This window comes from Cyprinus carpio, chromosome A7, assembly GCF_018340385.1.
Source record: "Cyprinus carpio isolate SPL01 chromosome A7, ASM1834038v1, whole genome shotgun sequence".
Taxonomy (NCBI): Eukaryota; Metazoa; Chordata; class Actinopteri; order Cypriniformes; family Cyprinidae; genus Cyprinus; species Cyprinus carpio.
In genome coordinates, this window is record NC_056578.1 from 776,509 (window position 1) to 790,310 (window position 13,802).

Here is a 13,802-nt window from a genome sequence, read left to right on the forward strand (position 1 = left end):
TCTCAGGATTGACAAACCTCCCATTCTGAAACGGAAAACCTAGAGTTTCTCTCATTTCAGTGTTAACATACTCAGAGCTTTCCCTTAACCTCCTTTCTGAAACGGGCCCCTGGTGACAACACTCAGACAAAAAAGAGGACTCAAGCACTAAACAAGGGGGTGTGGTAATGGGAAACAAGGAGGCAGGGCAAAAGGAGCACATGGCAAACACAAAGAAAGCTTGCCATGTGGTGAGACACAACACAACTCAGACAGAACTGTCAGAGGGGAACCCTGACACAGTGGTTCTACCATCAACTTAGGCTTACGATGCTTTTGGGAAACGCAGCCCTGAATGGATCATCTGTCTTAGTTGCATGATTGCATCTACTGGACAGTGACATGAAGTGGTTCTTTTAAAGCACTGGAATAGATACAACTCTTTGTTTGTTGGATTTGTGGACTTTCTCTGCCATGTTTTTAACAGTTGGAACCTGTTCCTTGTTTAGCCCATTAGTCGATTTTAAAAACCCCGTGGCTATCTCAGTCCTCAGTCTGGTGATGGTTTGGCTTAGGCACTGGGCTCCTTGATCTCTTTTTTTTCTTATTTTTGGGTACACAGTTTTTATTTTATAATACAAACTTGACCAACACACATCAAAAAACCACAACCTTACATTAATTTACCCACAACACAACACATCCAAAAACTCACATACCACTTTACATTGACACAACCATAACAAGCCGCAGCCAGATGCTCACTTACCATGTTTCTGTGGCACAACTTTAATAACCGAGCTCGTGTTAGCAGTAGTGGAGGAGTCGGAGTCTTTGTCTTTGAGACTCTCTCCCTCGTCAGTCTTCTTCTCTCGGTCACGGCTGTTCTGGTTGCTGCACTGGACACTCCGCGTCGTTTTCAGCACCGTTCCCTCGAACAGCCGTGCCATGAAGGCCAGACCATCGCGCCGGATGAACGACTTACCGGCGAAGGTGTAAAGCACAGGGTTTATGCAGCTGCTGACAAAGGCCACGGTAGAGGTGAGCACTCGCAGAATCCACCTGTTGAAGTAAGAACAGCTGGTTAGTGTTTTAATGCTTATTTGGCTATAAAAATCTGAGACGCTATAAAAGAGCAATTTGAAAACCTATACGTTTGCCTTGGATTTCTGCACTAATGACAATATTGTCTTATCAGAGGTGCTTTACAATAGAATTTTACTCAAACATTACTAAAAGTTAATCACACTTAATAGAAAAAGTTATGTGAACTAGCCCAGCTTAATTAAATATGTTTAAGAGATACTGGACTCTGGCATGAGTGGTTGATCTTCATTTTAGAGCTGCTGAGGTCCTGGTGTTTAAAGTTGCTCACTTTTCTTTTGGTGGCTCTTTCTTTTGTAAAGCATCAGCCACCTGTGTGAGGAAAATACGATTAAGCTGTTTTGTTTTTTTTGTACATTTGAGAAATAGAGTGTTTGCTGAACAGACACACACCTGCACCATGTTTATGATGTGGTACGGCAGCCAGAAGAGTCCGAAGGTGATGATGATCACCAGGATGAGTTTCTCGCTGCGGATGTGTCTGCGAAAGCGCGTCTGGCGGATTCTCCGCAGAATGCACACATAACTGCCTATGATCACGCCGTATGGCAACAAGAAGCCCAGTAATGTTTCAGTGCCATACTGCATCACCACCTGCAGATTAACAACACTGTCATGAAATAACAGAGCCGTAATGGGAATGAACAAACACTGTTTTAGATGTTTGAATTTTGTCCTTCATCTTATCAAAAATATGTCTGCCAGAAGGCTTGTTGGACAGATTACAAACGAGAATGATATAATAAATATCAGAACCTGAACAACTCAGAAAGGCCCAGTTACAGGTTACAGTTACAGCCGTTCACCAACAATTCTCCTTTCAATTAACCTCAGAGAGCCTTAGTAGTTTTTCCAAGGAGAATGTCCTGATAAAAACATTCCCAGAACAGAAGCAGCTAAAGATGCTTCTACAAGAGCATAGGGCTTAATTAACTTTTAGATTACACCAAAACTGTATTTTGCACATCCAAACTGTGATTCATTTTATGCAAATCAAATCCCAACTCTTTGTAATATCAGACTGCAACTGGTTACAGGTTGTAATATGACCAATAATTTAGATGTTCTTCGATATTGCTTCTGGCTAAAATATGAATCCATAATATTACTTCATCCAGTAAATAATAAAAAAAAAAGTAATCTCATCTGAATCAGGAAAGAAATATGCAAAGATCTAACAATGTTTACAAGCCAAAACAGCTCTAAACAAACATATGTGTGGATTTTAATGTGAGAGGACAACTGGAGACAGAGTTTTTCACTGGAGGAAATGTTATTATGGATTATGGACTTGTGTTTTGACCAGAAGCAATGGATTGAAGTTAAAATGTCTTGATGGCTTTTGTTTCTTATAAACTTTTTGCCTTTGGCTTCACAAGACATGAACTGATGGACTGGAGTGCTGTGGATTATTGTGATGTTTTTATCAGCTGTTTGGACTCTCATTCTGATGGCACCCATTCACTGCAGAGCATCCATTGCTGAGACACTGATGCAATTCTACATTACTCCAAATCTGATGAAGAAACAAACTCATCTACATCTTGGATGGCCTGGGGGTGATTTTCTACAAATTGTAATTTTTGGGTGAACTACTGAGTGTGTATGCATTATGTGAGTGTGTTGAAGAGCTTCATTTATTTCAGTGTGCTTTTTTTCTTGGATTTGCATGTAATATGTTTTGAGCTGAAAAGAAAAGAATCTGACAAGTCTGAAAAGACTCACATATTGATGGTGTCCGTGTTGGCAGTTGCACAAGATAATCTCATTGCTGACATTGACAGTCTCATTTCTGACCTTGAGAGCCCTGAAAACCAAAACGGGTGCAGAGAGTCCCAGAGCGAGAACCCAGAGTCCCACCAGCACCCGCGTGAGCATCCTGCGGTTCGTCAGCGCGCCGACGCGCTTCGCCCACACTATCGCCACCAGCCTGTGGAGACTCATCAGCATGATCAGAAATATGGAAGCATACATGTTGGCGCAGCAGAGGTAGAATAGGATTTTGCACAGCGTCTGGCCGAAAATCCAGCTGCCCTGAGCCAAATACACCATAAAGAAGGGCGTCAGCAGCATGAGGAAGCCGTCGGCGAAGGCGAGGTTTAGGATCAGGAGGGTGGTGATGGAGCGATGCCGCGCTCTGGCCAAAATACTCCAAATGATGAAGACGTTCCCGGGGACGCCGAGGAGGAACACGAGGCCGAGGATTGCTGCGCCGGTGATTGTTCCACTGCCGTTGATCATGATCGTGACGGGCAATCTAAAGTTAAAAAAAGAATGTTTTGTCAGTTTCAGTGACTGTCTAGCTTGTTTTAAAAACACTATTTTCATATGTTTACTGGTTGTGGCATCACAAAATGATGACTTACATTACTGGTCAAAAGAATAAATATGATTTTTAAGTTTTTAAAAGAAGTCTCTTCGGCTCACCAAGGCTGCATTTATTTGATTAAAAATACTGTAAAAACTGCAATATTATGAACAATTATTACAATTTTAAATAATGTTTTTCTATGTGAATATATTATAAAATGTCATTTATTCCTGTGTCGAAAGCAGAAATTTCTGATTATTATCAGTGCTGAAAACAGCTGTGCTACTTTATTTCTATGAAAAACATTATTTATTTTTTCGGGATTCTTCCAAAAGAACAGATTAATTTGAAATAGAAATCAATGTTTTACTCTCACTTCAATGTGTCCTTGCTGAATAAAAGTAGTACTGAAATGTAATCAACAACACTCTATGTTACGGAAGAGGATTAGGGCCAAGCAATAATAAAAAAATAAAACCGTCTCGAGATTAAAGTCATTATATTGCGAGATTAAACTCATTAAATTTCGAGAAAAAAAGTCGAAATACAATCTTGAGAATAAACTCATTAAATATCGAGAATAAAGTCGTTGTGTTTCGAGATTAAACTCGTTAAATTTCGAGAAAAAACATCAAAATACAATCTTGAGAACAAACTCAAGAAATCTCGAGAATAAAGTCATTGTGTTTCGAGATTAAACTCATTAAATTTCGGGAAAAAATTCTAAATACAATCTTGAGAATAATCTCATTAAATATCGAGAATAAAGTCATTGTGTTTCGAGATTAAACTCGTTAAATTTCTAGAAAAAAAAGTCGAAATACAATCTTGAGAATAAACTCATTAAATATCGAGAATAAAGTCGTTGTGTTTCGAGAAAAAAAACTTGTTAAATTTCGAGAAAAAAAGTTGAAATACAAACTTGAGAATAAACTCATTACATTACATTACACGCCATTAATGGCAATGCCGTACGGTTTTAATTTATCATAGCTGTCCAAGTGCCAGAGTGCATTTAGGTGAAGCCAGCGATAACCTTGCATTTGTCCTCTGGTTGTCATTTCATGTTGGACAAAAAGGGAGTAGCCTACCATCGCGCAAATTGGACTGATTTTTTCTTCTAAAAAGACCTTGCCGCTTGCAAATTCACTTTAAAGTTCGTGTGCTAATTATTATTGTGTCATAATTAGATAAAGTTGATAGTATTTCTTTGTTACTGAAAGATATACTGTAGGCTATGCAATGAACACTGATCGAATGCGTTATTCTCTACATTTCATTTCGACTTTTTCTCGAAACACAACGACTTTATTCTCGAAATTAAATGAGTTTATTCTCACGATTATTTCGACTATTTTTCTCGAAATTTAACTAGTTTTTTTCTCGAAACACAACGACTTTATTCTCGAAATTTAAAGAGTTTAATCTCGCAATATAATGACTTTAATCTCGAGATGGTTTTATTTTTTTATTATTGCTTGGCCCTAATCCTCTTCCGTACTATGTGTATCTTTATATAAATATGGATATAATAACTGTGAAAATGCCATTATTAAAAGTGTATAACTGAAGCTTTTTTGTTTGTTTGTTTCCAGTTAATAATGTTAATATGCATCCAGTAAGAAGTTACTGGAATACAATAATTTCAATAGTACATAGAGTTCTTTTTCCTCGTTACACAGTGATTTGACAGAACATCATTTTACTGATCAACTGATATTTTCAAATGAACTTGTTTAATTTAATAATGATATCTGTTTCATAAGTCAATAGATAACAAAAACATGTTCAGCAGTACTGATTTTGATTTGAACCAATTTATATATACAGGTGCATCTCAATAAATTAGAACGTCGTGGAAAAGTTCATTTATTTCAGCAATTCAACTCAAATTGTGAAACTTGTGTATTAAATAAATTCAGTGCACACAGACTGAAGTAGTTTAAGTCTTTGGTTATTTTAATTGTGAGGATTTTGGCTCACATTTAACAAAAACCCACCAGTTCACTATCTCAACAAATTAGAATATGGTAACATGCCAATCAGCAAATCAACTCAAAACACCTGCAAAGGTTTCCTGAGCCTTCAAAATGGTCTCTCAGTTTGGTTCACTAGGCTACACAATCATGGGCAAGACTGCTGATCTGATAGTTGTCCAGAAGACAATCACTGACACCCTTCACAAGGAGGGGTAAGACACAAACATTCATTGCCAAAGAAGCTGGCTGTTCACAGAGTGCTGTATCCAAGCATGTTAACAGAAAGTTGAGTGGAAGGGAAAAGTGTAGAAGAAAAAGATGCACAACCGAGAGAACCACAGCCTTATGAGGATTGTCAAGCAAAATCGATTCAAGAATTTGAGTGAACTTCACAAGGAATGGACTGAGGCTGGGGTCAAGGCATCAAGAGCCACCACACACAGGCGTGTCAAGGAATTGGGCTACAGTTGTCGTATTCCTCTTGTTAAGCCACTCCTGAGGCGTCTTACCTGGGCTAAGGAGAAGAAGAACTGGACTGTTGGCCCAGTGGTCCAAAGTCCTCTTTTCAGATGAGAGCAAGTTTTGTATTTCATTTGGAAAAACCAAAGGTCCTAGAGTCTGGAGGAAGGGGGTGGAGAAGCTCATAGCCCAAGTTGCTTGAAGTCCAGTGTTAAGTTTCCACAGTCTGTGATGATTTGGGGTGCAATGTCATCTGCTGGTGTTGGTCCATTGTGTTTTATTAAAACCAAAGTCACTGCACCTGTTTATTTTGGAGCAATTCATGCTTCCTTCTGCTGACCAGCTTTTTGAAGATGCTGATTTCATTTTCCAGCAGGATTTGGCACCTGCCCACAATGCCAAAAGCACCAAAAGTTGGTTAAATGACCATGGTGTCTGTGTGCTTGACTGGCCAGCAAACTCACCAGATCTGAACCCCAGAGAGAATCTGTGGAGTATTGTCAAGAGGAAGATGAGAAACAAGAGACCAAAAAATGCAGATGAGCTGAAGGCCACTGTCAAAGAAACCTGGGCTTCTATACCACCTCAGCAGTGCCACAAACTGATCACCTCCATGCCACGCCGGATCAGTAATTAAAGCAAAAGGAGCCCCTACCAAGTATTGAGTACATGTACAGTAAATGAACATACTTTCCAGAAGGCCAACATTTCACTAAAAAAATGTTTTTTTATTTATTAGTCTTATGAAGTATTCTAATTTGTTGAGATAGTAAATTGGTGGGTTAAAATCATCACAATTAAAAGAACAAAAGACTTAAACTACTTCAGTCTGTGTGCATTTAATTTATTCAATACACGAGTTTCACAATTTGAGTTGAATTACTGAAATAAATGAACTTTTCCATGACATTCTAATTTATTGAGATGCACCTGTATATATATATATATATATCTATATATATTATAATATATATCTATCATATATATATATATATATATATATATATATATTATATATATATACAGTATATAATTCGTTTATATATATAATCTATATATATATATATATGAACAGAAAAAGGACTGTACTTAATGTGCATAGCATAAATTAATAAAAACAATATCTAATCATACATTTAAAAGTAGTTTGAGAGTATAATGAGACTGACTTGACTATTACTCTTTACAACATGAAGTTGAAATTATGCTGAATGTCAGCTTCAATGGAAGCATAACAACAATTAATAACCTCAGATTTCATGGTTGGTCTGTCTTGAGAGGTTTTTACAGAGGTTAGAAATCGACTTCTTTTTGCTGCACGTGACCCATTGGTGAAACATTTAAGACTGATAAACTACAATGTCAGCCGAACGTCTGTGGATGTATGTCAAGAGCAAACACATTTGTTTGCATTTTGGATATATTTTTGATATTAGACGCTCATAAAGAGGGTATGAGCCACTGTAAATGATGTCTGTGTTCTTCAGACAGCAGCACAGGTCAGAGAGTCATAGTCTCAGCACGCCTCAGTGGCGGTCAGAGGAAAAAATCCTGTCCGCAGAGCCACTTACTGTACATTAGTGAAGCATTAGCATACAGCAGACGCTATCAGGCTCTCTGGTGCATTACAAACATGTTTCGCTGAAGTGATTACAGGAGTCCATCTCCACAACTCAATATGACCACAAACCATCCGTTCAAGAGACACCAATGCGGTACACTGAGTGAAAGAACACAGACGACCAGAACACTGCGTCCATTAGAGGCCCTCGGGGAGAGGAAAGATAAGAGACACAGAACACCACAAGTGAAAGTCTAGAAAACACAGAATCAGTCTAAAGAACTGACAATGGACACTGTGCAAACTCAGTCTTTGTATGTGATGCATGCCAGTATTTGTATGAAGACCCACTTCTGCCTACAAACTTTGCGTGTTTATCACTGCAGGAAGTTCATGCAGGAAATGATTTGTGATCATTTATGCTGATTGGGGTTTTTACTAAAAGGTAAACCTGCATGTTTTCAATCAACATTAAAAAAAAAAAGATGTCACACATTAAAACACACCATTTGATTTAAGTTGGTGTAGTGTTGTTATTTCAGCATGGTGCTATTAGTTTTTCATAATGTGTGGGATTATATTTGTGATTTTTTTAAAGGCAAGCATATTTTTGGTGAAGTATCGTTTCACAGGTCTACTGAACATTAAATCATATATGCACCAAAATAAAGTTCTCAAAAAGAAATTTAAATATTTTTAAATCATAATTTTAATTACAAGAGATAATCTTTTTCAATACAAATTATATTACTATATGATTAATAATATTCAAAATAAATAAACAACAAAACGCCAATATATAATATTTCCACATTTGTCCATGACAGTATTAGTAATAGATAAGTCATCAAAGTTAGGAAATAACACAAAAAAAGAGTTATGGGAATGATGTGGTGACCAAAGCATGCGTCAAAATTGTAAAATCAGTGAGACTAAAAAAAATAAAGAAATAAGATAATAGTAACATAATTAGTAATAGTTAAGTCATCAAAGTTATGAAATAACACAAAAGGGAGTTATAGGAATGATGCGCTGAGCTGTACCATTAGCACATCGTGATGCTTTTATAACATGCACTTCAAATCTTCCATTAAATAACATTAATAAACATTTGACTTGATTTGATGCCTAAAAAATTTTATTTTGTCAAAACTGAACTGACGTATGCAGATGAAAAGGTCTTAAAGATCATGAGAAACAGATTCAGGTGTGGTTAAAACTGCAAAACTATCCACAGAGCCGACCGTTTATCTCTTCACCAGACCACATCAGTCATTTCCATCAATCACTGAGTTACTGCTTCAGTACCCACTTCAAACCTGAAACTGGAGCACAAACGCATGGGCTGATGGCCTGTATTTCTGAAGAACCTTGTTTTGTGCCAGCTGCCATGATTCGTACAAATAATGCTTGTGTAGGCAGACTTTATTTCCTCCTGACCTTAATATGAGCAGTTTGTCACATGGCAGTTTGGATTTAATCATCAGTCACTGATGAGTTGTCTAGTCTAGCCATTAATGTTGCAACTCTCTTTTTTTTTTTTTTGTGGCCAGACACAACATTAAGAGGTCAGGGAAGATTGACATTGATAGGAGTATAGCGATTTCAATCATCAAAGCAGCAGTTCACCCAGAAATGAAAGCTGTCATCAGTTACTCACTCTAATTTGCCCCAAATCTGTAAGACTTTCTAATGAGTAACACAAAAGGGGAAATGTTTAAAAAAGTTGCTTTCATCTGCAAAGAAGTTTCCCTGCTGTTGCCTTCAAATCTCATAGTTTTGCTTATTCAACTTGACACATCACAGTCAGTTACTAGACATGCAAGGAATACAATACCTTCAATTTCAGTCTCAAAACCTGAAACCTGAAAGCCATTTTATTCGTATGTGACGAATAAAAATCTGGAATCTTGAATCTTGAAACCAATATATGATTAGTGCAAAACTCATATGTTTGGACTTCTGTGATGGTTTATGACGGTGGGTTTTAATTCTGAGGATCTGCAGCATTGCATCTTCTGTAGAGCTTCATTATTTGACACAGCTGATTCAGATTCAGAGCTTACCTAATCTACGCCCGTCTGACCAGGACTGGAAACCACTTGTTTATGGTAGTTTTTCACTTTTCTGGAACTTAAGCTGCTTTTGTTGTGTGGGAACCAGCAGTTTGGATTGATATGATTAATTTCCATTGGGTTCCACAGAAGGAAATCAGTCATACGGGTCTGGAACAACATGAGGGTGAGTGAGACGCATTTTTACAATTCGAGTGCACTATTGCTTAAAGGTTAGGTATCGTCTCATTTCAGGAGAGCGTAAAGCAATCAGTTTAACAAATCAGAAATGAGCAACAGGAATGAATCATTATCATACAAGATATAACAGTATAAGCTGTAAGTCTCTGTGTATAAATATAAAGGTTTTATGGAACTAAAACCAATTTTTGAGGAAGTAAAATTAATATTTCACAATTTATATTGGGTTATAATTTGTTTGGCATGGTAAATGGCAAAAAAAAAAAAAAAAAAAAAAAAAAGTGCATCGAAAGCAGAATGTCTTGGTTAAGTAGATATAAATCATTTAATTAACAATTAATTACTCAAAACTTACACCTAAGTGAAAAAAGCTACAAATATAACGTCTGAGCAGAGGGGAACAAATGAGAACAAATAAAGAAAATTGGGAGAAAATCTGTGCAAAAGCCAACTGTGACACACAAAGTTCCAAAATTTTTACATTTTGCCTATAAAAAATGGAAATAGTAAAAGTTATTAGTTTGTTACAACACTATTCAGTGAAAATATCAGAATCGCAAAACCACAGGTTCAACATGCAGTAAGTCACTTATTTCCATTCATTTCCATGGAAAAAAGGGACAGAAATTGGAATTTCTCTAAAAATGTATCGCTTCCTGATAGCGAGACCAGACATGAACTCTGCTGGCATAAAAGTGCTCCAGAAATCTTTCACAATTCTTTCCTAATTCCACCAAACCCAAACCCGTACAAAACCGGGATCAGATGAAAGATTACGGGCTGATAACGGGATGTGCTCAAGTGAATTCTAACACGCTTGGATTGGCTTTCTGACATTCCCATTTCAATGTGGCCGCACTTAGGACTGTATGCAGTGTTTGTCTAGGAGTCTCGTCGCCGTCTGAGACGTACACCTCAAACAGACATGATCATTAAAAAAAAAAAAAAAAAAAAAAAAACACGCCCTTGGTGGGAACACAATAGTGTAATAAGTGCTTGACTTCACCTGCGTACAGTGACATACTCCTGATTCCGACTCAAATCACAGCACATACTACACAAATAAACATACACATTCATGGCTTTCTACGAGAATAAATCCTGTCTATTTCCCTTGTTTCCTTCCCACCACATCTAAACATTAATGTTAATCCACACGGTTCATTCAGCAGATGATATGTTGTACAGCAGTAGCCTGAAACGTAATTGCAGGTCTTAACACGCTTTACACAGATGACAACATTTTAGTAATGTGCACAGAAAAAAAAAGCAAATATATGTGAGGAGATGTGCGCTGACATGAGTGGATGCCCAAACACACTTTCCCTGGATTGCTGATAGTGATCGTACTCAAAAAACAGCATTGACAGCTGTCTACAGCCCAAATATCGCACGGGTGCATAATGTGGGAGTGTGATATATAAATATAACTGTAATATGTAATGATACTACATGATTACCATATTTATGTGCATGTAGGTTGTGTAGGTTTGAAACTGAAGCTCCACATATGCATCACAGAAGTAATAGAACCAATGATGCTGCAGGAAATATAATGATAATAATAATGACAAAAATAATAACGACAAAGCTATTGCTGTAACTGAATAAAAGAAGATTCATGCTTTGAATTTTGAAGACAATAAACACTGTAAGTTTTTCGACTGCTAGTTTTTCCTTCTTCTTAAAACCACCTCAGGTGTTTTCATATCTAATTAAGTATATTTATAATCCATTGCTAGTCGACACAGTCGGGAAGCATTTGCTCATGCATTAAACAATTAAAAAACTCACAAATACACACAAACAGAGCCAGCTTGGAAAGAAATAAAATACATGGAAATTATTTAAAAAAAAACTCTGATTTATTGAATTCTTCATCTTTTGCTGTTGCTTGATTTGGGTACTGCACATGGACAGAGGCATCACCAGATTTGGCGTAGTTAAATCATACCAGTGTACTTTGAGGTCAAAATGCATACAGGTTGGCAGGTCTGAGATTCACATTAGACTGCAGTGCTCTTTCCTATAGCTTTTCTTTCATGTTTATCAAATTACACTCAATTATTACTGTTTAGTTTATACAAAGCAACGCATTGCTTTTTAATATCATTAAACATGTGCGTACATGGTTTTTATTGCAGCATATGGGGAGTGAAAATGTATTTACATTGAAATCATAATCAAGGCTTTCTCTGCTCACTGGTTCTACTGTAGATCAAAGTTTCTTAACTCTGGCCCTCGGGGTTCACTGTTCTGCAGAGTTTAGCTCCAAACCTGATCTTTCTCACCTCCCTGTAATTTCTTAATAATCCTGAAGATCTTGATTGGCATGTTCATGTAAGTTTGATTTTTTGGTTCCTCAAAGAACCTTTCAGTCAGCCATTTGAAGTGTGAAGAACATTTAAATTCTGAATAACTGTTTTCACTGTGCAATGCAAAAGTTCTATGGATGTTAAATGTTCTTCATTCATCCTCTGTAAAACATTTTTTTTGAAAAATACCTTAAGAAGCTGCCTTTTTAATAAAGTTTACAGCTATGAATCATACTAATTAATTAGTAATGTAGTTCAGATGGTAGATGGTGGAACATTGTGGTCATAAGTTCAGTTCCCAGAGAGCACATACTGGCAAAATGTATTCCTTGAATGATCTGGATAAAGCATCTGCTACACGCATAAATGTAAACTTCGTATTGTATACATAAAACAAACAAACAAACAAAAAAAAAAAAAAAACAAGTTTCTAGATATGGTGTTAAGATTTTCAGTGATTAAATACAGTTAAAGCATGTTTTCATATCTCTTTCGCTGTGATAATAATTAACCCTGATCCACAACTGACTGACCGACTCAGATACGATCAGAATGCAGGAAAGGATGCTTACCTGCTGAGAGTTAAAGAAGCTGAAACAACGACAAGTGAAACCAAGTTTACAGAAAAGTTTCCTTTTTTCTTTCCTAGTTCCTCCACGAGTAATTCAGTTCCCTGGTGATCTCACTGCGGTCGTCTGCTGTTCCTCTCTATGTCCTACATAGTTTTGTGACTCTTTCTGCATTCTGTGCAACCTCATGATCTCTCTCTCTCTCTCTCTCTCTCTCTCTCTCTCTCTCTCTCTCTCTCTCTCTCTGTCTCTGTCTCTGTCTCTCTCTCTCTGAAAGGTGGCATTTTTCCTTCTTGCCTTCCTACCTTCCTTCCTTCACCATATCTTATCATCTAATAATCTGTCCTAATAGACTTCAAGATATATAAACAGCTGTCAATACGCCTCCAGTAGAGATACAGCACGTGCGAGATACAGGCCTTAGTAATTTCTGAATCAGCATCCTGCACTCACACAGGTGCTTGTACAAACGTGTTCGCACACACAAATGCACACGGTTGGGCACACACACACACACACACACACACACACACACATATATGAGACATGTGTACATACAGCTGAAACACCTTAAAATAACTTGCGTGCACAGGAACCTTGCGCCGTGATTTTTGTTCCGCTCATGCGTATTAGCAGTGTAAAGGTGTGTGTCTTTCCATGCTGAAGATATCGGCTTTTTTTTTTTTTTTTTTTTTTTTTTATAAGGTAAGATTTTTCATTTCACCATGTCCCTTCTTCAGTGAATAGCTTATGATCCTTCCATGATTGTTAAACGTTACTCTGTGCTCTAAAATAGACATTTTATGACATTGTGCCATGCAAGCCCTTTGGATGATCTAGAGAAACGTGTGAGTATGTCAGTGGGGTACGGTTGAGACCCAGTGTATCAACTGTATCCGGATTGGTGTCATATTGCATCACATGCTGTTTAGTTGTACAGTGTTATGATAACAGGATACAAGTCACATTTACAAACATGCTAAGCAAATGATGTTTTAAAAAATATATTTGTGATATTTTAACTGTCTATTATTAATGGACATGTTTTCTAATATGAATATTAAAAGGATAACATAGCATTTTGCAAAATATACAAGGTGGTAAAGTGGGTACAGTTGATACACCCTTTATAGGTCGCTATGTATGCAGTAACAGTTCAATCTTAGAAAATAAAATGCATATTCAAAGGCTGTGTGTGTAAGTGTATTACCAGTACACTTACTATTATTTGGTATTACCAAATGTCCCAACAAGTATAGTAATGCCAGTA

At 37.0% G+C, this 13,802-nt stretch overlaps 1 protein-coding gene across 1 annotated transcript; it reads right to left on the reverse strand.

The window, feature by feature from the left end:
• Positions 1–722: 722 nt before the first annotated feature.
• LOC109092901 (leukotriene B4 receptor 1-like) lies at positions 723–12,926 on the reverse strand. The gene is made up of 5 exons (XM_019106611.2): positions 12,536–12,926; positions 2,809–3,340; positions 1,477–1,677; positions 1,355–1,395; positions 723–1,041 (listed from the first exon to the last, which is right to left on the reverse strand). The coding sequence occupies exons 2-5, from the start codon at positions 3,322–3,324 to the stop codon at positions 741–743; spliced, it is 1,059 nt and encodes a 352-aa protein (XP_018962156.1). The 5' UTR covers positions 3,325–3,340; positions 12,536–12,926; the 3' UTR covers positions 723–740.
• Between the last annotated feature and the right edge of the window lie 876 nt (positions 12,927–13,802).